The 26,586-nt window shown below is 34.6% G+C and overlaps 1 protein-coding gene across 8 annotated transcripts in view; it reads left to right on the top strand.

The window, feature by feature from the left end:
* Positions 1–26,586, top strand: part of Klhl13 (kelch-like family member 13) — a 164,982-nt gene that overhangs the window by 62,986 nt on the left and 75,410 nt on the right. For 2 of the 8 annotated variants that reach the window (NM_001401131.1, XM_039100612.2), the window contains exon 4: positions 14,880–14,945. The exons of 2 other annotated variants lie outside the window; for them this stretch is intronic. In NM_001401131.1, coding sequence (NP_001388060.1) covers positions 14,880–14,945 — 66 coding nt within the window. Of the gene's footprint in view, positions 1–11,485; positions 13,154–14,879; positions 14,946–23,618; positions 23,646–23,812; positions 24,214–24,546; positions 24,832–26,586 lie in introns of those variants that run through there. 4 more of the 8 variants (XM_003752130.6, XM_063279989.1, NM_001401132.1 and 1 more) reach the window with 4 other exon arrangements.

The following is a 26,586-nucleotide window of genomic DNA, read 5'->3' as shown; positions in this document are numbered from 1 at the left end:
TAAGGAGACTGTCTTCTATAGGCAGCCAGAAGCAGAATGTGTATCACACTGAGTGCAGCTTGAGCATAGGAGACATCATAGCCTAATCCCCAGTGGGACACTTCTTTCAACAAGGGCACATCTACTCCATAATTCCACACTTCCTACCTAATAGTGCCACTCCCTATGGCCACGCATTGAAACACAAGAGTCTATGGGGGCCATACCTAATTAAAACCACCACAGAAATGTTAATTTATTTGGGGATTAGAAATTGTTTCACTGTGACTATGACTACGAGTGCTAAAACACCAAGATATAGACCTTAAATGTATACCATAAAAGATATAAATAGATGAAGGGAAGTTATAGTCATATACCTATAAATATTATACAAGATTTTAAAATAATCCATAAAAGAATATAAAAAGAAATTTGATGTAAAATATATATTAAAATAACAATATGTTTTATTTGTAGTAGCTATTTCAAATTTTCCAAGGAAAAACATTTCACTAAAATAGCCATAAAGCATAAATATTTGGAATAATCTCAAGTATAATTCCCAAAAGTAAGGCAGAGCACTTAACATTACATACAAGGGTCTAAATATAAGACTTAAACTGCTAGTCAAAGATAGATGTCTCCCTAAAATATTTTATAGATTGTATAGATCTCTCTTAAAGCTTAGGAAAACGTGTCATGTGTGCAGAACAGCATGCAAATTTGAAAAATATTCTGTAAAGGGGGAAAAGGTTGGAAAAGGTGAGAGGAGACCAAATTAAGAAGAGTTTGATGTGCGACGGTATTGCTGCATGTGCTGTATTACACTATGTTTTGTCGTGTGAATATGCGTTTGCCAAAAATTATAGGACTTACTGAGACTTTCAAAAAAAGAAATGATGTCTGTGTGAACTATCTGGGGAAGGAAGGCTGGAAAGTTTTTGAGATCAGGTACCTAATGTAGCAGTCAAGTGAGAAATGGAAGAACACAGTGGTTGACAGTGAAGATGAGGAAATGGACTTGCGGAATACTTAGATTAATTTGGAAGGATTCCATGGCTAGCTACAAGGAGTAGTCACACCCTACTTTGAATAATCCTTAAATTTATAGCACAATGGTGCCAACAACATTGTCCTCTTGTTTGGTCAAAATGCAACCTATTTTTCAGTACTCAGATCAAATTCCATGCCCTGTGATCAGCCAGATGGTCCAGGAGGGTGTCTTGGCTTCTGACTCATTTAATACATTTATTGTATGACGTCTATTTTTACATTTACGCAGTTTTACCTTGTCAATACCTATGGCATTGGGTTTTAGAGCATGCATGGCTTACTAAATTAATTTGGTATCATTTACACTATGATGTTGCATAATATGGAAATTATATCGCTGATGACAAATCACTCGTTGCCGGTAACTTTGGTTAGATGATTTAAGGTCATTTTCATGAGTTTCTTCCAGTCAGCCAGAATATTATAATTAAGGAACGGGATTCTGTCAGTCTCTATAAGTGATGCGAAATAATTGAATTTAGATTATAAAATTGCCCAGACTTGTTTTGTTTGTTTTCAATTCTTTATCACATATTTTTCCGTTTGGTATCAGATATTTTTAACTGGTATAATATGTAGTCACTTCTCCCCCATCCTGTTTCTGTGCTAGAAGATAGACTGTTTTTGCTAATTAGACCTGCTTCCCAGGTGCCTGCCTACCTCAGGTTCATTATGTGAGTTGCCTTACATAATCTATAAATATAATTTTAGTTATTTATATAAATTTCACAAAAATTTAGTCTATTATATTTTTATATTAATTTTCTAATTTTTCAGGTTCCTGAATTTTTGTTTTGATTGAGCTTATGAGCTTAATTGCCTTACATATAAGACTTGAATTAATTTCTGTATCAACCCATTAAGGAGCAGTAATTAGTTTCTCCACTTTAATTTATTTAGTGTGCTGTTTTGTTATTTTTTCTCATGTTTATAGACCTTTTCCACAAGGCTAGTATACTGTAACATTTTTTTCAAGCTTTCCATATTTCTTCTATTTTCATATGAGAAAATTCCTAATGAGTGAAACAATGATGCTACTAATAATTTCATAAAATATAAGATAACAGACGAACACAGGGCTAGGCCTAAAACCAGATGATGTTTTAAAATATTCAGCATTTATTAGTTTCAAAGTGTACAACCTAAAAAATGGGAAGGCTAGAGATACTAGCTTCTCCTTTTGAGTTAAAGTCTACAAACATGCATATACATATATTATTCTGTTATATACATGTAATTTTGTTATTTATATGCATATATTTGTATACATGTGTATATACACAGATACACCCACATATATGTATATATGTGTATATATATATATATATATACTATATAGTACCCATAGTGATTACTAAGTAGAAACATTTGTTTAAATTTATAGAAAATAAAGTTAAAAAAATTATTACTCACCAAATATTTGGCCATTTACTTTTTCATGATTTGTATTTGTAAACTGATTTGAAAAGGTTTTTGTGCTTTTTGCTTGTAAGTCAAACAATCTCCCAGAAGAGGAATATGGGAATTAGACAGAGGGTAAAGCTCAAAATAGAGAGGCCATTTGCTTTTTATGCAGTTCGCTCATTTTGCTTCAGAAATCATGTGAATTTTTGTTATTCTCTATATTGCCATAAGATTTTACACTACATCTAAAGTGTTGTCATATTTTCCCATCACTGAGAGACTGTATATTTTTATACAAATGGTATGTAGATTTTAGTAATGTTCTATGTTTTATAATCTAAAAAATTTTCCAGACCATACAAACTTTTCTCTCTTCCTAGGAAGGGAAAAAATCTAGATTTCTGTTTTTCTACCACATGTCTTATGTTATTCATAATTTTTATTGAATTCTATACCATCCTCTTGCACAGTCTCATTTGCAGCCATCCTGTTAATCTTTGTCCATGTGTTGATGATTTCATGTCTCAAATCTAAACCTTTTTCGCGAACTGTAGGTTAGATGTTTATTATTTTCACTTTCTGTTATTTGGGATGGTAGGGTGCATTGCATAACTCATTTGTTGTAGAATACATGGAAAGGGGAGAAAGCATATATGTAAGCAGCAAAATAGCCTAAAATAATGTATGTACATTCTGGTATTTTGGTGTACTTTTGAATGTTACCAAATTATAATGATAGAATAAGATCTGTTGTATAGGAGTGGTTACCACATTCTATTCAAGCCCTGTTTTTTCTTTTTCTTTTATTCTTCTCTCACACATTACAGCCTGATGGCAGTTTCCCTGCCTTCCATTTCTTCCAGTCCTTCCCACATTGTCTACCCCCTCCCCACAGGTCTTACTAGCTGCATAAAATATAGAAGGGTCTTTCACATTTCTGATTGTTTCATATCTAAATTAATGTTATAGTGTGTATGATATATACATATATACATGTAAATATACATATATATATATATGTGGATTAAAAGAAGTATATCTAAGAGTTAAATTCCTGGCCTGTAGGGAATGTTTAATAATAGAAAAGAAACGCTTCTTTGTTACACTGTGTATTATGCCTTTATCTCTATCCCAGATACATTATGAAAAATTTCACATGCCAATAAAAACTTGTAATGCACAAAAGTAGCTGCATAAGTCATTACACAGTACAAATAATTTGTTAATACTAATTTTAAGTTGATTCTGTTTGAAATGTTACTAGTTTTAGCTGTCACCATTTTTTCTTTTGCTTTTTTTTCTCTGTCATTGATTTATTATGCACTGTGATACCAAGAGCTATATTTTGCACAGGGTTAGCAGCTCAATTAGTATTTGCCAAATGAAAAGGTAAATAAATTGACTTCATACCCCCATGCTTTTGAACACTGGCCCCACCCCTGTGGTGGAATTAGCCACTAGTAAATATATAAATGGGTAATTAGTTAAAAGTGGAAAGGGTATCCTTTGAAAAACTCCATATTCTAATTGCCGATTTATATGTGTGTGTGTATGTATATATATATATATGTATATATATATATATGTGTGTGTGTGTGTGTGTGTGTGTGTGTGTGTGTGTGTGTAGAAATGTACATAGTTATATATCTGCCTGATTCAGAGGGAGAAATTTCACCCCTGAAAGCCAAGTATGGATTTAATGATTCATTCTAAAGAAAAGCACGCTAAATGGGGAAAATACAATTACAGGAAAGAAATTTGGCAAGTGTTATCAATGATGTGCAGAATAATAATACCCTCTATGGATATCAATGTTATAATCACTACAATACATAACTATTACACTCTTCATGGCAAAAGGGACTTTGCAGATTTTTATTATTATTATTTTATTATCATTATTATTATTGAAATTATTTATTGTGTGTGGATGGTGCTGTTAGTACATTATGTGTGTACTACCGCCCATGTATGGAGGTCAGAGAACAACTTGCCAAATGAAGTTAGGTCTCTCCCTCTACTTTGTGTAGTCTGAGGATTGAGCCCAGATTATCAGGCTTATCAGTATACACTTTAACTAATTCAACTCTCCACCCCAACTTTGCAGACTATTAAATTAAGGATGTTAGGATATAATCACAAGAGAACTAATGAAAGGGATACTGGAAACTCAGAATTGGGAGAAGTTGTGAAGAAGGATTCAGTTTGGAGTGATGATACCTGTTGAAGATACAGGAAAGTGATATATGCCAAGCCCTGCAAGCCTTGAAAAGACTAGGGGACAAATTCTCTCCTTAAGCCCTGTTGATTTGACTTTAGATGCCTATCAGACATGTAACGTAATCGGTTGTTGATGTTTAAAATTTCTCTCTAGCCATGATCCTTATTTAGTACTCAGCAATAGAAAAAGAAGTTACTACACTACACTTTCAGAGCCTGGCATGTAATTCCTGCACTAATATAAATATAAGAGAGAATCAGCATATTAGAAATGGGTATACAGTAGAAAGCCGCCACACTCAAGCTACATGAAAAAGCAAAACTTTACCATGTTTCAGTGTTAATGTTTGTGTGCATGACTCCCAACACGTCTTCAAGATAGTTGGTATAGAGTTAGAATTTACATGATCAGAGGTAACTAGCATTTTGTTGTTCAGAATAGAATGTTCATACATTGATAAACATTTCCCTTAGTCACATATATAATTAATAGGTATAATGAGCCAGTTGAAAAAACTGTGGAAAAGTATAATACCATTGCTCTGAAGACACTTCTAGTATTTTGGAACTTATAAGTACTTATAAGATCTATTAGTAGCATAAACATGGATAGATATGGGCCCTGGCACCCAAACCCCACACAGTCTTGGTCTTGTGAAATGATGCCACAGTTAACTTAGTCACCCAAATCAGAAAATTGAGCACAATTATGGACTTGCTTTCTCATTCTTTATATTTAAGTAGTCACTTATTTTCCTTCCTCAAATCTGTTTCCCTGCCACTTCATTCTTACTGCTGTTACCATAGTTTAAGCCCATGTAACACCTTACTCATCAGAACACCCTACTCTGGATTTTTTGCCCTCCAATCTTAGTCCTCTATGTACATTCTATCCTGATAGTGCATCTGTTTCTTGTGAATATTGGTTCTTATTTGCATTTCCTTGATGCCTTCCTCCTCAATTCCCACAGCTTTCAATAAGTCATGTAGGCCTCTGTCAATATTGGGTATCTGTAGTACTGCATTCGCTAGTCATGTGGGTGCTACAATCTACCTCTAGTGTACCCATCTACATGGATTGGCTTCACTATTATTGGGTGTTGGATCTAAGTGTTCAGAAGGCAGGAGAGAAAGAACAATTCTCATATTTCAGGTTTTAAGTGTTTTATTTTCCTCACACAACCATGATTTTAAATGAATGCTATGCTTCTTAATGTGTGACGATCTCACAATTTTTATTGTGGTGGTATTTATGTACAATAATGTCTTAGGAGTTTTATTGATATGAAAAGACAACATGAGCGTGGTAATTCTTATAAAGGAAAAATATATCATGGGGGTTGGCTTACAGTTCAGAGGTTTAGTCTGTTGTCATCATAGCAGGGAGCCTGAAGGCAGACATGGTGTCTGAAAGGAGCTAAGAGCTCTTGAATGTAGGCAGCAGGGGACTGAGAGCCACACTAGGCATATGTAGCTTCAAAGCCTGTCCCCATAGTGACACATTTAATTTAACAAAGCCACATCTACTCCAAGGCTACAACTCCTAATAATGTCACATGCAATGGACCGAACATTTAAACACATGAATCTATGGGCTTCCCTATTCAAACTACCACCTATGTCATTTGTTTTTTATTCATTTTTCATCCTACTTATTGCCTCACTCCTAGTCACCCTCTCCCACATTCCTTTCCCCTATTCCCCACTTCCCTTCTCCTCTGAGAAGGTAGAGGCTCCCCTGGGTATCTCTCCACCTTGGCACATCAGGTTTCGGGCCCACAATCCTTCCTCCTATTCTTCTATAAGATCTGAAAAGCTTCATCCACTGTTCGGCTATGGGTGTGTGCATCTGTCTGAGTCAGCTGTTGAGTGCCGCCTCTCAGAGGACAGCCAAGCTAGACTTCTGTCTGCAAGCATAACACAGTATCATTAATAGTGTCAGGGATTGGTGCTCGCCTGAGGGAAGGGTCTTGAGTTGGGCCCTTTATTCTCCCATGTACCATCCCCTTCCTCTGTTTTAAATTTATAGCCTCTTTTTTCTTAAACATGTATGCATGTATGTTTATATGTATGTATGAATATAAACATGTATATCTGTGTAGGTTGTGTGTGCCACAGGATACTTGTAGAGGTCAAAGTGCAGCTTCTGGGAGTCAGTTCTCTTTTCCTACAATGAGGATTTCAGTGATGTAATTCAGGTTATTAGATTGACTGCAGGGCTCTTTACTCACTGAGCCCCAGTTTCTTGATTTCTACTGTTTTTTAAAGCCTCTCTGTAGGGGATTGGGGATTTAGTTCAGTGGTAGAGCGCTTGCCTAGGAAGCGCAAGGCCCTGGGTTCTGTCCCCAGCTCCGAAAAAAAGAACCAAAAAAAAAAAAAAAAAAACCTCTCTGTGCTGCTCACATTCTTGAAATAGCACCTCAGCTAATACTGCCGAGAAGTCATCCTCCTAGTTCAGCTAGCTTTAGTCCCTCGGGCAAAAGCTCTTTGCTACTTTGGAGAGACTTCGTTGAACTAATGTACAGCAGAGTGTGACTAACTGATGGCTCCCTCATCCTAAAGCCATAGTTAATATAATTTCAACAGGCTTCTTGTTAGCTCACATGAACCTGTAATTGGTATAATTTCTGGCAGTACTACAAAGCAAACAGTAGGGGTAGAATGAGGGGAGGATGGAGGGAGAGGGAGTTTGACAACAGAAAGAGAGGTATATTGAAACTGCAAAAGCCTTGTTTCAAACTACTTTTTTCTTAATTTCCCTTCGTGAGTTCTCCTCCTTAAAGTGTTCCTGGGTGTTCTCATGCACAGATTTACTATAAGCAGCAAGTTGTATCATTTTTTTCTAATAGCTACATAGCAGTTCTTAATAAGGTAGTATTATTGTTGGTAGTTATGAGAAATCAAGCTGGATCCAAAAAGAGACTCCTGAAGTTTACAAGCATCAAAACTCAGCCTTGGTTTGTGATTTGTTAATGCTGGGTTCCACCTTTGGCTACTATATTTCATTGTCCAGGACCTTCTTCCTATAACTCTTAGTGTCTGTCTGTATTCCTGGCTTGCTGGCTGTTTTCTGTGGCTCCTGGGCCAGTCTTTCTTCAGGATCAGATTCCTACCAGCCTTTATGCTTTTGATACTTTCAACTACGCTTGGGAGCTAAATTTTTGTGTCCTCAGATTTGAGTCCAATGTTACTAAAACTCAAAGATCATGTTATTAGATTGCAAACAGGTTTTCTTTTTAGTGAAAGTCAGTAGGCCTTCCAGTGGTTTCCTAGAACATAGTAGAGACGGTGGTTAATGATCTATCAGTCATCATAGCTGCTGCAGCTTCTGCCCTCATTCCCCCATTCAATATGTTTATCGAGTTTGCAAACAGACTTTTTCTCTTGGAAAGTCCAGTTGTATTTTATTTCCTTTTTGTATTGTTCATTGTGTTGATACCCTTGATACTTGTTCCCTGCTGATCAGGGTGAAAGGGAGAGGCAAGGAAGATTAAAGATATATTTTTAAACCCAAATAAGTCTCGAATTGGGTGGGCTTTCATAGGTCTTTAATCAAAAATGTATATTTTTCTATTTTGAAAGTAAGGGTCATGGTAGCATTCTCTCTTCCTGTGTTTCAGTTGTATGCTTAATCATGTTTTGTTTGTTAAGGTTTATTCACTGTACATGCTGCTGAGTTTCATAAAGACAGCAGATTCCTTTGGATATGTATATATATATATATATATATATATATATATATATATATATATGTGTGTGTATATATATATATATGCTTTGACTGTTTCTATTCCCCTTAAACTGCTCTGTCTGCTTCTCTCCTCCTCCTCATCATTCTTTTGTTTTGTTTTGTTTTGTTTGTTTTTTAAGAGCTAGCAAAACTCTTTTTTTGTTTTGTTTGAGCCATTGTTAAACCATCTTTCCACTAATATATACACATATATACTAGTTGATGCTTTTTAGAATGCTTAATTAATATATTTATTATATAAATTTTCACTCTGTGGTGTCAACAGTATAATTAAACACCTTGATATCCTTCTCATAGTAGATAAGAAAATGATCAACTGGAACTTTTCCCCTTCTGATAACTGCTTTTACTTAATATGATGTACTAAAGTAACAATTTTAAATTTTGAGTAAGAAAGCATGGGGAATGTAATCCTTACTGAGTGTAATATAAAATGCTCAGCTTATGCCTGACCTCTGTTAGTGAAGTAAACGGTTACCTTCTCATCATTCTGATGTTCCTCTTCATTCCCTGGATCTCCCATTTGTTTGTATAGTTTACTCTTGACTGCCCTCTATACCATTTCTATACCATTTGTGTTACAGGGTATTAGTCATGTGCAGCGGCTTGCTTGATTGAACTTACTGTTTTATATTTTTGCTCCATCTAGTGGAGCATTGATTGTCAGTATTGGATTTCAAAGTATGTTTTTTCATCACTTCTGGTTGAAATAAGAATTTAATAGAATCTAACAATCCACAGAAAAGGCTTCTATCATTTTTAATTATAAGTCTGTAGAAATAACTGGCTTTAGGAGACACAACTTCATTTTTTTCAATGTTCACAGAGGAGGTGGTGACAAACCTGTAAAACACATTATTCTCTAAATTTTAGCCATTTTATGTTTACTTAGAAAATTGACAATGAGCATTGCTTTTATTTCTAGTTAAGCATTTCTCTTTCTCAATAGAGTTCCTTAGTAATTTACTGAGTCACCCACACATCCATCTACTCCACAGTTACTTTTCTATGGTGCTGAGCCTTCTGCCAGTCACAGAGTCTATCATGCAAGCATCAAAAGGAACCATTTTCAGTATGCTGCTTGCTATTATGGTCTTTTATTTCTTTCTTGTGACTCATTTTTGTTTGAGGAGGATAAGACCCCTTTAATGAATCCTTATTTAAACAGTAAAAATTAATTTAGAAAAAACTACCTCTTCTGACATGGTTTTCACCAAATTTAGTCTTTTTATTTGGTTGTTATTTATGATACAATGAATTAGGTATTACAAAAGCATACACATTTTTAACCTCAGTTCTAGAGATTATATAAGTAGTATGGTATATATACATTTATGTGTGCATGTGCGTGTGTGCACGCACACGCGCATTTGTGTGTGTGTGTGTGTGTGTGTGTGTGTGTGTGTGTGTGTGTGTGTGTGTGTAAGCCCCTAATAAACACTGAATTTGATGTCACAGGCCTGGAATCTTGTTTTCCATTTATCTCAGTAGCTGTTACCAACCTTAATCATTTAACAACTTTATTTTCTCAATGGTAGAATGAGTGGGAACATTAACACCTACACTGCCAACATAAGGACTAGATTAACATGAAATTGTAGCTGAGGTACTTCAAAATTAAGAGGTGTAATAAGACCTTAGAAATTCTGCTAGTTGGGTTTAAACTAATACCTATAACAACTAAAACAGGAAAATCAGGTTGACAAATAGGTGATAGATGGGGATATTTTTATTTATTTATTAATCTAAAAGGTCAGAGCATGTGTTTGGGGGGTTAGTTTATTTTTTGTTTGCTTTTTTTTTCAAGAAGGGATGTATTTACATATATGTGTGAGTGTTTCAACTGAATTCGGTATAGCCTGTATGCATGTGGTTTACCAGTAGAGCCCAGAAGAAAGCGTTGCCCCCTCCCCCCAAAGGTTGAAGTTACTGATAGTTGCAAGCCATTATTTGGGTTCTGGTAACTGAACCTGGTCTTCTGCAAAAGCAGCAAGTACCTTTAACCACTGAGTCATTTCTACTGCCCTGAGTTTTAACCTATTCTAATGAAAGCATAAAATTGTTTTATGAAAAGTTGTTTGCTTTATTTCCTTTCAAGCCTAGAGAAAACTATAGAAGTTATTTTGTTTTCTATGAAACTAAGCATGTGAATGGGTTGGCTTATTTTGTCTCTTTCAATTCATGATGTCATTCAAATACCGTTTTAAAAGTTCTTCTGAAGGAAAATGAAATGATCTTTATGGCCCTCTACCCAGTAGCCCTTCTGAAGATTACTTGAGAAGATGTGGCTCATTTCCAAAGCTGCATGCTCATTTTTCCTCTGTATTTGAATGTTTTGTACAAATTAGTAGAAAGGTAACTGGTGGGGTTTTTTGCTTTCAATAGGATGAAGGATAGGTAGACAGCTTTTATCTTTGAAATCTTAAGTCAGAGAGCATACACTTGCAAGTATTATCTACTTTTTGAAATTATTAGCTGCCTCCTCTTAATTCAATTAAACAAAAAGAACAGTATGATTTTAAAAAGGGTTTTTTTTACTGTTGACATAAATGAAAACATCATTTTTTTGCCTCATTGAATAGATCTTAAGATATTTTGCAGCCATAAACAAGATGAGACAAAGCCAAATACCAACAACAGCTTAAATGCTTACTGAGTATTTGACACTGGCTGTAATAGGATGTGGTTCCATCCTGATATTCACACACCTAAGGACACTGTCTTGCCCTAGATTAATCTCCTGGCAAAACAGTTAACCCTTTAAAAATACCACTTTCTTCTTACTCTTGGGTTTCTCCTTTAATGGGACCATCCTTGAAGATTTTGAACCTAGATAAAAATAATTCACCCTGTTTCCCCATCTCTTTCTGTGGTCCTCCTGAATGCCGCTAGTTTATTGTATGCCTTCAAGGTGATTTCTTTTGCTTTACTGGAAGCAATAGAACGCAGTCACAGTTTTCCCCTACTTAACAGCTGTTTTTAAAGGCTACTTGTACGGCTTTCAGTTCTTGTGTTGGCATCTTGCTCTCATCTGTCCTCTGTAATTTCCGAACTCGATAGACAGTGCAACTAGCAATGGTGCAATGCTCCTGACTAACAGGAGTCCATCTTCCCCACAATTCACATATCATTCTTTGCAGCTTTAAATGTGGTCTAGGGAGTTATTAAAAGTAGTGTGCACTTTGCTATCTGGGAAACTGGGTCTCTTGAGCCCTAATTGTCACCTTGTTAATCATTCTGTTTCATATAATGAACACAGGATCAAAATGAGTTCTTATACATTATATTCTAAACATTAGGAATGGTGGACAGTTTCCTCTGAAGAAAAACGGGATGATAACCATAGAAAAGAGTACAATTTGAAGTAAATCTATAAGTATAGGTTTCATTCACAAAAGGGGGCTGAGAGAAAAAAATTGCATGCCAGGAGGACCTGTGGAGCAAAAGCAAAAAAACAACAAAGAAAACTGGGTATGATGGAGAATGTTAGGCTGCGATTTCTGGGCAGCTCCAGCAGAAAGCTGAAAAAGCCCTGTCAGCCACAGTGTACCGGATCCTTGATGCTGTGCTTTACTGCTGGGTTAATTCTGCTGTTGATCCATTTACTCACTCAACAAATGTTTTCTCGTAACACAAAGGATAAAATGCACGTATTTTTGCTCTCATGCGTTGTCTTCCACTATTTGATCTTTTGCATGCCTTTTGCATATGTCTCTCAACACTATTCCCTTGTCTGCAGCCATGGAGCCACTGCTGACTATACTACGTCAGTATTTAGCCTCAATATTTTCAGGTTTTTTTTTTCTTCTCTGGAATCCTGGTTCGATGCTACCGAAGCTTTTGCACTACGTTTTTGTGCCTGATTCTCTCACTCAGGAGCTTCTTGAGATCAAAAAAATTGTGTCCCATTCACTTTTATATCACTATCGGTAGTAAATACAGCATTTACCACAGCTAATTTCAAAAATAAATGAATGTTGAGTATTTGTTGAATACCTAATTTTTTATCACAGGTAGCTTGATTTAAAAGTGATCTAGAAAAATATGAATGGAGAACAGAAATGGAAAAATGGAGGGAGAACAGTTAGATGTCTCGGTTTTAAAGCAGATTATTTGTTTAGATGACCCATTAGGAGGTAGATTTCTGGAAAATGGGTTTAAGGGGGAAAATGCAGGATTTAATGACTGGCTAGGATTTATTACTGTCTGGCATAGAGAGAGGGAAGTGTGAATGCTAATAAAGATTTAATATCATAGTGAAAATAGCAAGACCGGGATGCTTACAAAACTCCGGTTACTTTTAAGTAAACATGCTTTGCCTGAGTCAGAGCTCCTGGTGCTAGCCTTTGTCTCACACTGCCTCTGCTGTAGGACGAGCATGTTGCTTTAGTTCAGTTTGCTGAAACTAAGCTTTGGATTCATTTGGTTCTCATTTTCATATCTGATCAGGAGTTTAGATCTGAAATATAAATAGTTCAACCACACTGACTGTAATTTCTTATCAAGGCAAGGTATGCAGGACATAGGCTTTTGAATATAAAAGGCTTGTTTCCGTTTCTGGGAGCTACAGCTGAAGTGTTATACCAGGCAGAGGCACTGGGGTGCGCTACTGTGTAGTAGCAGAGCCTAGCTGTGCATCACAGCTCTTAACTTTAAAACTCCAGAGAATTTGATGAGAGAGGGATCCACAAGAACATGACAAATGATGAGAGTTCAAACCTTAAGAGAAAAATGGGCTTATTGGTAAGAGACCTTTCTTTTCCTTTATTTACTACTGTTACTTATTCATTAAAATAGCAAGCCTGTTGTTTTGAGATGTGGCTGTGAAGCGGTATATAAAAATCAATTTTATATGTATTGTAGAATTCAGAAGACATATTGGTAACCATGTAAAAACATAGGGAACGTGTGTAAAGCTTGGTTTCTTCTTACAAAACCTCTAAGGAATTTCTATTTTAGTTCAGACTGTAGAGTGGATTTATTTATATAGTATAAATGTAATGCATGTTGAGAAATATGTATTTTTTAAAAGTTAAAATAAAGAATAGTGACTTGTGTAGAAATACATGATTTCTCTTAGCTACCAGAAGGTGGCACAACAGATTGTTCTTACATACACAAAGAAAAGGAATAATATTAATAAGAATATAAAATAACCTATATTTAAAGATATTTTAGTATATTGTAATCACAGGAATAATACAATTGCCATTTACTTGGCAAGGCTTAATAAGAAAATAATGACAAATGTGAATTTAACATACTGTACCTATTTATTATTCAACCATAATATTTATGTATATAGAATTTTTAAAAGTAAGCTTTGAAACAGTATTACCATTAAAGAGATGATGTCTTGAATATATAATTTTCACACAGAAATCAAATTTCTATAACTATCATATTTTGTAGGGTGCCTTTGGGCTTAAAATATATTTGGATAATGTCTTTGTCAAGGTCTTCTCTAAAGATTCTCTTAGACTTTGATGTAGTTCTGACTTTAATAATGCACTGGTGCTTGTGAAATGACCCATAAAAAGATCTGAGCTGGTTTATTTTGAGAAAAATATTAGGCGAGGCTAATGTTTGTTTTGCATAAGGTGAAAGCAACATCAATGCAATAAATGCAAATAAATTATGCATTGTGTTGGAGCGCCTCAAACAAATGCCAGCAAATTGTAATTTTTCGAGGAGAGTTGACTGTCAGAAGCAGATACTGCAGTGTTTCTGTAGTAGTCTCTATTTTTAAAACTGCATCCCCAAGGCAGTTCAAGAGTCTGTCTGTCCAGTGTTGGGAGATTTTATATATTTATCTCCCAAAGGAGCTAGTTCTGTGAGAAAATTTCACAAAAAAATCATCCCACAAATTTTCTATACCGAAGATTGTACATGTATTTCCCATTTTAAAATTAATTACAAGCAGTATGAAAATAACAACAACAAAAGAAATTATCATAAATGAAGCTAGAAGAACATTAGCCATATGTTCTTTGAAACCTTAGAATCTCGGTCATTTGCTTTCAGGTCTTTATGGCAAAGCAGTATATCAGAAAAGAACAATCCGTTAGGCTTAAAAAGCTTTAAGAAAACGACAAAGCATCCCAAAGACTAAGAGGGTATCTACTGAAAAAAAATGTTTCTTTCTATGATAATTTGATCAGCTTGGTCTTGTAGATCAGCTGCAAATCAATGTTTTACTTAATGCCAATCTGCGCTTTATGGTTTCTGAAACATTAAGAAAGCTTCTAAAATACAAATGCAATCTTATGATTTTTTCTGTTACATTTCGTAAAACTACTTTATATAGCATTATATTGTTCTGTGTGGCCTTAAATGTTCAGAATTTTAAACATATGACATACTAAATTACATTAAATATTTTCAGGGTATGTATTGAAAAATTTGAACCAAATACAATACAGCCACAATTAACCAGATTTTTTTTTTTTTTTTTTGCACTACACTTTAGGAGACGGAGGCAATTGTCTTTAAAACAAGCCGATTTCAAGGATATATTCAAAAAAGCAGCTGCAGGGTATGTCCAAGGGTCTACATTTTCCTGTACCTGTTTTTTTCTGATGAGAATTTATTTTCATAAAAGACCCTGAGGTATTTGAAGACATTCAGTTATCAAATAAACTTCCATTAATGCCTAGGGTCTGTGTTGATTGAGAAATGTGCTAATAATATTTGCAGCGTTGTTTTGGCTTTGTACTTCTCATTGTATATTCACAAACCTAAGTTCATTTGGCTTTCATATCATTGCTGTGAGATAAACAAGGACAGTAGCATTTTTCCCTCTAATTTACAGAAGAGAAAAATAGCACTCGGAGTCATTCAGCTAATTAGTGTCAGAGTTGCATCCAGACCGCAGGTCTCTTGTTCTGTCCTCTTTTGCTAATGAATGAAGTTGATAATAAGTTTTTAACTTTTAAATCTGTATTGCATAATCAGTCTAATTTGTACTATATTTCTTTCCTTATTTCTGTACATCTCACTTTTTTTCCCACTGTGAATCTGTCTTGTCTGCTTCTGTCAGATGGACATCTTGCTTTCAGACACTCCCTGATTGGAAAGGATCTTGAGTTTGGGAGGTCAAGATAAGGGCTGTGGATACTGGTTTGACAGTTGGTGGTGAGCAGCCAATGCTTATGTGCTAAGGGAGGCCAGTGACTGAGAGAGACAACTATTACTGTAGCTTGGGTATCTTGGCAGGGCTTCATTACCTGAGTTTAAGGCAGTCTTTCACGAAGCCTGGTAGACCTGGTGTGATAATGAGTCTGAGTAATTGTTTAAAATGCAGAGTATGCGTCCCCACCCCCAGACTTTGACATTTTATTCACCCCAGGTGATTCTTCCACACACTAATGTTTGAGAGCATTTGCCTTAAAGGTATAAGAGTTTTCTGTGCCTCACAATTGACTCTTGAAGAGCCAGAGAAAGAACATCTTTCTCTCAGCAGAATCTATGCTTTATGTCAAAGCATATCAACTAAGACAGTTGGGACAAGGGGCAGGCAAGGGTGAGGCATGAAAGCCACCCTTCGTGCACATTTCTGTGTCTGGATTTGAAGCACATCACAATGGGTTTTAATGCATTTTGAAGACTGTGAGGTATTTTAGAAAGGCTTGTGTCTGTTTTAAACTTGAAGAAGGTAAAAGGCAAAGAAAAAGATGTCACTAACAGATAAAAATACATTTTGGTATTTCACTAGCTTTATTCTGCCAGATTTCTTTTATTTGAAAATATTTTTAAAGAATGTCTAAAACATTAAGCTGTCAAAAGTGCTGCATGGTGAAAGCTTTACAACATCACTATATTTCTTCCCATTTTGGGTGTGTCTGATCAGACATGGGGCCAGGTCACATGTGCTTTTCTGTGTATATCTAACACTTAGCAAAGTTGTCAGGGCTTACTTAGACAACTCATTTGTCATGCAGAGTCTCTCAAGGGAGTTTTGACAAAATAGAGGAAATTTTTTGGTTTTGATATTTGTAATATATAAGAAGTTTATATGGCACTATTGATGGTGTCTAGTATGTTAAAGAGGCCATGGTAAGAAGATGCTTTTATTTGACAGGAATGCGTGATGTTTATTTAATAAACAAATTTGCCAATGTCTTTTGTTGATTATCTATAGGAGCAGTTTAAGCTCAGTCTAGCTTCTTCTTCGGGCGTTGTTGTTTACAAGTTTTGTGATACTTTATAAATCTGAATCATGATAATTTGTAATTCTGAAAACCTCTAAGCATAAATAATTTTGCTTTATGCTTTAATATTTACAGTTTTATAAGAACAAATTGTTCAGACCCTTTAATAGAATACTGGTAAAAATGTCCAGCAATATTTCTGATTTAGATTAAGACCAAGAAGAAATGTTGTAATTCTTTACATATATATATATATATATATATATATATATATATATATATATAGAGAGAGAGAGAGAGAGAGAGAGAGAGAAGTGTACTTCATTAAAGTTTTGCAGGACTTATGAATACTGGAAGAAATAACTGATTAACACAGATACTTGATTTTGAAGACATGAAGTAGTAGTTCTGAATGTATTAGCAGCTGAAGACAGTCTTAGAAATACAAGTAGAAAACTCAAGTTTAGATTACCTTTAGCTTAAATGTATGGTCAACCTATAGGTTTCATTCTATTTTTATTCAAAATTGCATTTAGTGACTAACAGAACATGAGATAAAGAACAAGAAATGACTTATGCAGTTCAGACAAAACACTATGCATATGTCATATTTCAGTGCATTTTAGGTATCCTATACTTATTTTGGAGCTCTCAAAATCACCAAATAACACTAAATTTAAAAAATGAGAAGTCTCTAGAAACAGTCACAGAAAGTACAGGTATTTACTAAGTTAGTCTTTAGGGTGTTTCCATAGAAGACAAATAATGGGAACCGACCCTTTAACATACCTGTTGGGCTACATGTTAGAGCAATGGGTCAAGAGGTTCAAGTTGAAGATGGAGTTGTTTTAAAGACCTTTTCTTTATGCCATTGAATCTATTATTATTATTATTATTATTATTATTATTATTATTATTATCATTATTATTATTAGATACCTGGTCTTGTTACTCTGTATCCCAGCTAGCCTCAATCTTCCTGCTTCAAGATGTAGGACTAGAGGCATATGCCACTCATATCCAAATGAACTTTTAATTTTTTGATTGTAGTAGTGTTTTCAGTTGCTTTGGGGTGTTTCTGTCTATTTGTTTATTTGATCGGTGTTTTTTAAGACTGGGTTTCTCTGTGTAGTACTGTCCACCCTGGAACTTACTCAATATTAGAGATGTGCCTGCCTCTGCTTCCTAAGTGCTAGGACTAAAGGCACTTGCTGCCACCCCCGACTGATAGTAGTGGTTTTATTGTAGACAAGTGTAAGAAATTTAAAGTGTTAATGAGCAAGTCTAGAAAATAGTAAAAGAAAATCACAACATTTCATATAACAATTTCATCTAGTATTGTATAATTTCAATAAATCTTTAAGATTAATTTTTCATGAATATTGTTTCTGGGACCCCCCCCCAATGTTGTAGGTTTATAAACAGGAGGAGGAAGAGATGAAGTTATCAGGTAAACCTCCAGGCTCAGCTTTAGCCAAAGAAAGGTTTTCATGACAATATAATAATAGATCTTTGTATTTATTTTTGAAAATATTAAAGTTTTATCAATTAAACTTGGAATATTGAAGCAAATGTACTATTTGAAAGGCCTTTTTATTAATGACAAGATATTTCTAAAAATATAGGAAGTCTTGATTTTCTTTAATTGGCATGCTTTTTGTATGGTATGAACTGTTCTTATTATTGAAAAATTTCAATCATCATAAATAAAAACAAATTACTTACTTTTACTAAAACAACATAAAGATTTACAAATATAAAGATTGCCATATTTTTTCATTCATATTTGTTAGTTTTGTGTCTATATAAAATTATCAAAATGAAAGCAAATTTCCTGAAATATTAATCATGTATTTTTATTTAAAATGGCCATATCCTTAGTTGTTCATTCAAATTTGCTATACATTTTTATTTTCATTATATCAGGCTCTGATGTGTATCAAACCCATAGCTTCAAGCATGCCTGGTTATTTTTAATGAGCCACACCCCATCCTGTCCACATTTTCAAATTTTTTTATTTGGATAGGTTTGGAAAATCCAATACATTTAAGGCAAGGGAGCATATTCTAGAGGATATTACGTTATAGTGTCTAAGAGTGGGAGGAGAGGCTGACTACCAGGACATATCTTCCAGAGCACACCTCAGTGACCTCCTTTCTTACTTCTTACTTTTACCTCCTCCCACAATAAATGTCATCATCTGTGACTCAAGCCTTCAGCCCTTGAACCTGTAGCAACATTTCCACATTTCTGTCTATCTGTTGATATATATTTATATTTTTAAATAGATCAATAGAGACATATAGATAGATGATAGGTATTTTGATATTAAGGATTTTATAGCCTAAAATTATCAAACTAATAAATATTCCTTTTATACCTAAACTCTACTTGTAGGCCTAGCAAATGTAGCAATACTATTTCAAACACCTTTCTTCACTAGGATATTCTGAATGAGTCAATCATGAGCTAACATATTTTCCATTCATTTCACACAATTTAATATGTACTGAGTGCCTCCCAATATGACAGAAATGGTGTTGAGGTAGGAAGTTATCCAAATTAGAGAATTCTTGATTATTCTTGAAGGACGGACAGTAATATGCGGTTTCTAACTGATGTAACATGTTTGTGGTACAAAGTTTACTAACATCATGGCATCTTACTAGGGCACCAAGGAAATTATCCCTCTAAGATGATGACAACCCATCACTTTATATTGCTGTTTGTAATTAATTTTAAAACTATAGTACAAATATTATTTATTTAAATGGCATATATTAAAAATCATTAATTTCTGCTACTACATCCCTAGTAAATACAGGCACTCTAGGGTGGGGGAGATACATTTCTGAACAGATGGGAATATTCTGATACTGAAGCATAGAAAACAAGAAAAGATATAAAAAATATAGATACCACCAGAACGTAGATAGCAGAGTTGGAAGAACTTTTGAACTTATCATTTGACATTTATCTTTTTTTAGCTTTAACAGGACAATGAGTATAGTAAGTTTGGTCAGAATCAGTATAGTAAGTGTAGTCAGAATCTGCAGGTCCTTTGGTTCCTCAACTACTGGGCTTTTTTGTTCATTGCTTAATATAATCCCTGGGCATCTTCATCCACCCAGTCCTACTCCTGACTTAGCCCCATAGCTTTGATAGGTTCTGTCAATCAATTAGTAAAAGTATGTAGGTGACAATCAAGTAAGACTTCCAACTATAAATGTTTGACCAACTGTAAATGTTTGACGTAAAAACCAGAAAGTTCTTTCTGTTCCCCTTCTAGTTATTCCTCCCTTGCTATTCCTTAAACAATTTTGTTCTTTGATTCCTTATATCATGTGCTCTGCTTTTTCAGTACACTAGCTCTTTACATTGCTGTCCTACCGCTGTACAACTAATTATTCTTAGCCATTGGAGCTATTCAAGAGTTCTGCCTTCATATTACTTATGCTTACCACGGAGTAAGTGATTTGATTTTTTGCACTTGCATGTGAACATAAGATGGTGGTATTCTCCCAGGAGTAGTCATAACTATACTTGTATATGTCTCCATAGATCTGTTATGGGACCATAGGAAAATTTTCAAAAGAGAATTCTTCAATATAGTATTCTATTAAAAAAACATTTGAGATTGATTGAAACAAGGCTATGTCTATGAGTATCTATAAAGAAATTTATTGTATTTTTGTATTCAAGTTCACGGAAACAAATTAAGGAGACAGACAAGCATATATAATCTTACTGTGTAGAAAAGATACACACATACATGTACATGTGAAAAGTATTTCCCAAAAGAATTTTGATGTGCTGTTCGCTTTTGTTGTCGATGATGCATATTTGGACAGAATTACAAGCCCTGGTTGTCATGTATATGTTTTATTAATTGGTAGAATATAACATAAATGAGTATCTAGATTGGTATGGTCAGTAACAATTTTTGTCAGGACAATATAAGTAACATTGATATTGTAGATTGATTTGAAGAGGTAGTGTCAAGATTGCTAATTACATGATAAATAGATTACCAGTATACAATAGGCTGTAACAGTCAGAAAATTCACTTCTACAAGTTATTTAGGGATAAATATTGAGAAAAATCAAGAATATTAGCTGTATTTTCTCTATTTTCGCTATATCAAGACTGCCTTAACATGTACTTACATTATTTTCCACCTGACCATTCTTCTACACATGGTAGAATTAAAGTTTCAGGTATGGTTCTGTATGTGTACATTTTCATTTGGATGATTCTGTCTCATTTCTGTCTTTCAGTGGACTTCTAGTAGGAGGATGAAATATCTCTTTGTTGTTCTTTCTTTAGATTATGCTGAGATTAATTAATAGGATGTGGTTCACTTCAGATAGAAGCATACATTAATGAATATTCTGAATTAAAAAACTTCAGGAATACTCTAGAAGTAATTCTGGACTAGGAGATTGAAAGTAATCTTTTAACTAGTCAGCACTATGACAGAAGACAATTAATTCTCTGAGTTCAGAATTTCAATCTCCACAAATGGGAATACTGAATAAGATGTTTTGTAGGGAATCTTATTTCCTACTTTGGAAGCCATAGGGTTCTGTGGTGTAGGCGCTGCCCAAAAATGATCTTTCTTTCTATGGTCATGACCAAGAACCATCATTGTCTTCTGGCTATCTTAACTCTGAGATGTACATGGTACAAGTACTTAAGACATTAATGTTTATAAAATACTTGGAATATCCTTGTGTCTTCTTGGTGCTGTGATAGCATCCAAGTATTTTATAAATGAAATCAGTGCTTCCTGTGCTATGATGAAGGGACAGTATGAAAATAGCGCTTCACTGAACCTGAGTAAAATTATATTATAAATGTATAAGTAATCATTCTTATATATATGCAAATATATTGGGTTCTGGGATATGATGGTAATTATGATTACATTCAATATTTGGTATTATGCTCTCTGCTAAGAAAATGAAATCTGGTTAATTTTGATAATGCTAGTTTGTAATGTGGCAGTTTCTCCTGGGTAGAGTTTATTTCTAAACAATACATGAGGAATGGTATTGTTAAGCAGATTTAAATTGATGACAATTCATGGACCACATTTCTCCTTAAAGTAATTATTTCTTATGCCCTTGGCATAATGATTATTGTGGGTGACAGAAAATTGCAAAGCATATAGCAACTTATTAAGCCCAAAACCTAGAATTAAACGTAAATAAATGCTTACAATCAGGTCTAATGGTATTTGCATTTTAAGTCTTTAAGGATGCTGAAAATGAGATGCAAGGTAGCAGTGTTTGTTTCTTCTCACTCTGAAGAACTATTAAAATCATTTTATTTCACACTAAATCAGAAGTCTATACTGAAAATTGGCAAATGAAATGGACTTTGATTAGTTTCTTTGGCTCTTAATGACATTAGACAACTGTTTGTTGTTTACTTCAGTCAGTTGATTGTTTATAGAAGAGTGATACCTCAAGGATATTTGTAAGAAAAATGATCATCAACTATGTACTTTAGAAAGTTATAAAACTCTCACGCTGTTTCCTGTTCAGCAATCTTGAGGTGTCTCTCTGGACAGATAGCTACTAGAAACACTTATTACCGTCGTTTGGTACAAGTCTAGGTTCTCAGAAGGCGTAGTCACGTTTGCAATTGCTGCTTTGTAGACTTGCTATAAGCATAAAAGCCTAGATCTCTCCTTCCTAAAATACACTTTTCTTATTACAAAATGGCAAATATTATGTTTAATATTTTCAAATGTCTGCATGTGCCTTAGACATTGAAATTTTATTAGAAACTCATTTTGGAATAAGGCATTCCAAGCTGGGTGTCTCTATACATGCTTGTGTATATATATATTTATGCATATATTTTTCCTTTGGGTTTCAAGCAACTTACCCTTGCTGGCCTTTCCTAGACAACATAAAATCTCCCAATATGAAATGCTGATTATTGTATATTTGTATTTGTGAGGTTTTTTTAAATCAAGTATTTTTTCACTGCTAAGATGTGCTGATGAATATTCTTATCTTTGATTCATTTAAAGATTTCTCTGAGATACTTTTCTGTTGAGTACTAAAATGAGATGGAATTATTTTGACCTTTCTTTTCTTGAGAAGTAGTTAATGTATGATAGAATAAAAATTACATGGGAGGTAATGATGACTAATGCCAATTTAATATTTATAAGGTTTATGGATTACTGATAAGTGCTTCAAAATAAACATTGCCTTTCCAGACATGAATGTGCATATAAATACCCCTCCTACATCTGTATTTATATCTCATAAAAAGTGGCTTTTCGCCTTCATAATGAACTAAATTTTCAAAAGAAGTTGTGATTATCCTGGTTGATTTCATGCTGTGTTTCTGGTGTATTAAATGATGAGGTTTGGGGATTTTTGAAAGGTGCTTTTTATTAAAGAAACATTCATCTGTAGGGTATTTTTAATACAAAAAAATCTTTTTAAGGGACTGAATCTCAGTCTTTAGAAACCAGGACAATTTGAAAAGATTGACTGGAGGTATAAGTTTATTGTCTAGATATGAATAAAAGATAAGTATGAACTCTTTGTTGTGGCATTTATTGTCTTCAAAAGGTAGTTACATTTCTGTTATTGGTGGTCTGCCTTTATTAAGTAGGCATTGATAGAGACAAGATAATTTTGTTTTTTTTACGGTAATATAGAGGTGTCAGAAGGGTAGGATTTTTACAGCAGCACCTTGCCCATTTAAGAAGCAGTATCTTTTCAGCTTGTAAGAAAAGAGTTGTAAATAATATTAATTTAATTTAGCCTAATTTTACTTTTAAAGTTACATAGAAAATTTATGAATTTGTTTGGCTCCTTTAAACAAAAGTAAAACACCCAATCATTTTGGGATTATTTACAACACTATTTTCAGGCAGTATTTTAAAACAATGTAGATGAACCCTTTATTTGACATTGCTTTCATGGAATACCTCAAGCTGCTTTAACAGCAGCTTCAATTTTTGGAACCTCTTTGACAATCGCTAATCCCAAGAGGTTACTGGACCGCTGCTGAGCTGTGGAGTGGTCCCTGCTGGACACCTGCTTGGCTAGCAGTGTCAGTCTTTCCTCTAGACAATTTGTGAGCTGTTTGGGGTACGGGGGAGGAGTAAGGGGGTGAACGGGAGGAGAAAAGGGGAAGAAGGGGAGGGCAGTATTGAATTAGATTGTTGATAGCGTCCCTCCGAGGACTGCTATTAAGAGCGCGCTATTCTGTACTTCTCTGCTGCAGAAGACAGAGAGATAGTCGTGTTGCCACAGCATGTTGTAAATGTACGAGGTTTTGCTCATCCCGGCTTGGAAATAAAAATAGGGAAAGGAGTGCAACTTGAATCAGAAGCTACTAGAGGAGCGCGCAGAGTTCTACTGCAGTTTATATTTGCTCTGACATTCTGCTTTCTTCTAACTGGAAAACAGAGGACCTGGCATTTTTTAAATGGGCTTTTCCCATAATGGCATTCTTGTATTGTGTGGCCAGAGCTTTCACAGGAGGAAAGCAGGCTGCTGAATTTAATCACTGATCTCTATTAGCTGTGGCCTAAGGCTATGCTGAGGTTTATATCCCATTTGTACTGTTGCAGCTCAAAAGAAGAATGTTCAGAGGATGACAAATGTATTCTGAGTAGGTATGTTGTTTCATTTTTATATGAAACTCATCTATTTTTTTTTCTGCTAGTATTGGTCAGAAATCAGGTTAATAGGTGTAGAAAATAGTACAATGCTGCAGTATCCCTGTTAAGGTAGAACAATGGTAGTGCAAGCTTTTTTTTTTTTTAAAGCACCCTAGCTGCTTTTATTAAGTAAAGCTGCATTGTGTACTATGCATAGTACAGTGTACGCACACACACACACACACACACACACACACACACACTGCAGTCAACACTTTCTTAAGGAGGTAGCACTATTGTTGAGTTGGAAGAACAGAATCATCATATTGCTTTATTGCTTTAGGGGACAGTGCGATTTGAAGGAGGTACCTTGCATTCCTATTGCACAGATTGGAGGCGTCGGTTTAAGGGCACTGGCAGGATCTTTTGCTTGTTCTCGGCGGCTGCTGTGTCGGTCCACTGTGGAATGGAAGTGTTAGTTGTTAGTCTGTTATGGAAACGCTGTTTACTGTTATCGTAGTACCGTGGTGACAACATGCCATTGAAATGGAAAACGAGCTCTCCTGCTAGCTGGAAATTCCCAGTTCCTGTACTTAAAACATCCAGGTCAACTCCACTTTCTCCAGCATACATGTAAGTGAGAGAAAATAGGATATTAAAGTGGGGTTTCATTCATGAATCTGCCATGTGGCAAACTGTGGGAGGGGGATCCCAAATAGCAACATCCCCCAACTGACAAGGTTGGGAAACAAACAAACAAACAAAACAGCCAAACAAATAAAACCCCTCAAGCTTGCTTAATTTACAGATACTGGTATGCCCAAGTTAACATTGGTTTCGTTTTCCTTCCATTTATTTTCACTTAGTGTTAAATGCAAAACTAGTCATTACTATGAAGGTATAGCCGAAGGATTATATAAGGAAACTTTAATGTTTAACATGAGCTTCTTGGGATGTTTATATATTTGAAAGAACAATTTTTTTCTTTTAGCTTAAAATCTGCTGGTTCTTGATGTTTATGATACACTAAGTGTGGGAATGTTGAGTGTGTTAAGTTGGATGAATTTGAAACATTCATAGTTCATCAAATGAGTACACTCTAGTTCTGTATAAAAGTGAATGAATGATATGTCTTTCTCGGTGTTCATTCAAGTTGTGAAGTACAAGTTCAAATTTAGGTGGCATGCATGTTACTTCTCTGGGCAGTTGCTTATATATTCAGAGGTTGAAAAGAGTATTCTAAAAAAAAGAGTATTCTACAAATAGCTATTTAGAAATGTGTAAAAAGCTGAAGAAATACATTGGGCATTCTGCTTAGAATTTTTTAAAAAATATTTTAAATCTATAAAATATGGCATAAAAAATCCAGGAGCTATGCTGAAATGTTCTTTTGAAGTATTGTTCAAAATCTTTTTTAGAGGAGGAATGAGAGCAGGAAAGCTGGACCTTGTAAGAAAACAATATTAAAACAAGAAAATCTTTTGAGTGTTAAGGGTGCTTGAACTCTGAATGTCCCCTTGAAATTATTTTTTAGTAATTATAACGTGGAAATTCTTTTTGCTTTAAGCGAAATATGTATTTAGAAATCCATAGTATTGCCATTTTTTAAAAAAAATTAGTTGTATGTAATATACAATAGTCAGGTCTTTTGAAAGGTACTCAGTTGCTTTTACTGTGTCCGATGTAATTCCCTGGAAAGCATTGAAAAATGAGGGTATTTCAGAGTCATTTTGAAATCATTTTTCATGATGCTATTTGTGTTCTGGGTTATTTTATTTAATTGGATAGTGAACTCTTTTTTTTTTTTGAAGTGAAATAATTTAGTTGATGTTTGTGAAAATACAACAGCTATGTTTGGGTTGCAGATGCTGTATTTAGGAAAAGAACAAATTAATGGGAGGCGACAATTAGTGGAACGCCTTCCAATTATTTGAGAAAAACAGGATAGCTTCCCGACTTTATGAATCTTAGCTAATGAGGAATGGTGAAATATATACGAAAAGCAACTTAATTATAAACAAAACAAAACCCTGCAAAGATCACTGGGTTACAATGAATAATTGTAATTAATGTTTATGGTATTTTTTACTATGTTTCACAGTTTAAATGGTGCAAATTATAGTCCTTTCTGAGGCTCCTTTGCCCTTTTTTAGAGATGTTTAAATATATGCCCATATTTTATTAATTTTTAGTAGCCACAAGCTCAGATACAAGGTAATACAACATTTTAAATAAATAACATTTTCCCTTGAAGAATTCATCTGTTTAGAAGGTAAAAGCTAGAAAATACTGTGTGCTCTTACAATGGTGAATGCTATTTACTGGTAATACACATAAGTAGGGTGGAAAGTTAAGCTAGACTATTTTGACTGGTACCAGGTAATATTA

This window comes from Rattus norvegicus, chromosome X, assembly GCF_036323735.1.
Source record: "Rattus norvegicus strain BN/NHsdMcwi chromosome X, GRCr8, whole genome shotgun sequence".
Taxonomy (NCBI): Eukaryota; Metazoa; Chordata; class Mammalia; order Rodentia; family Muridae; genus Rattus; species Rattus norvegicus.
This window is presented reverse-complemented; position numbering and strand designations above follow the sequence as displayed.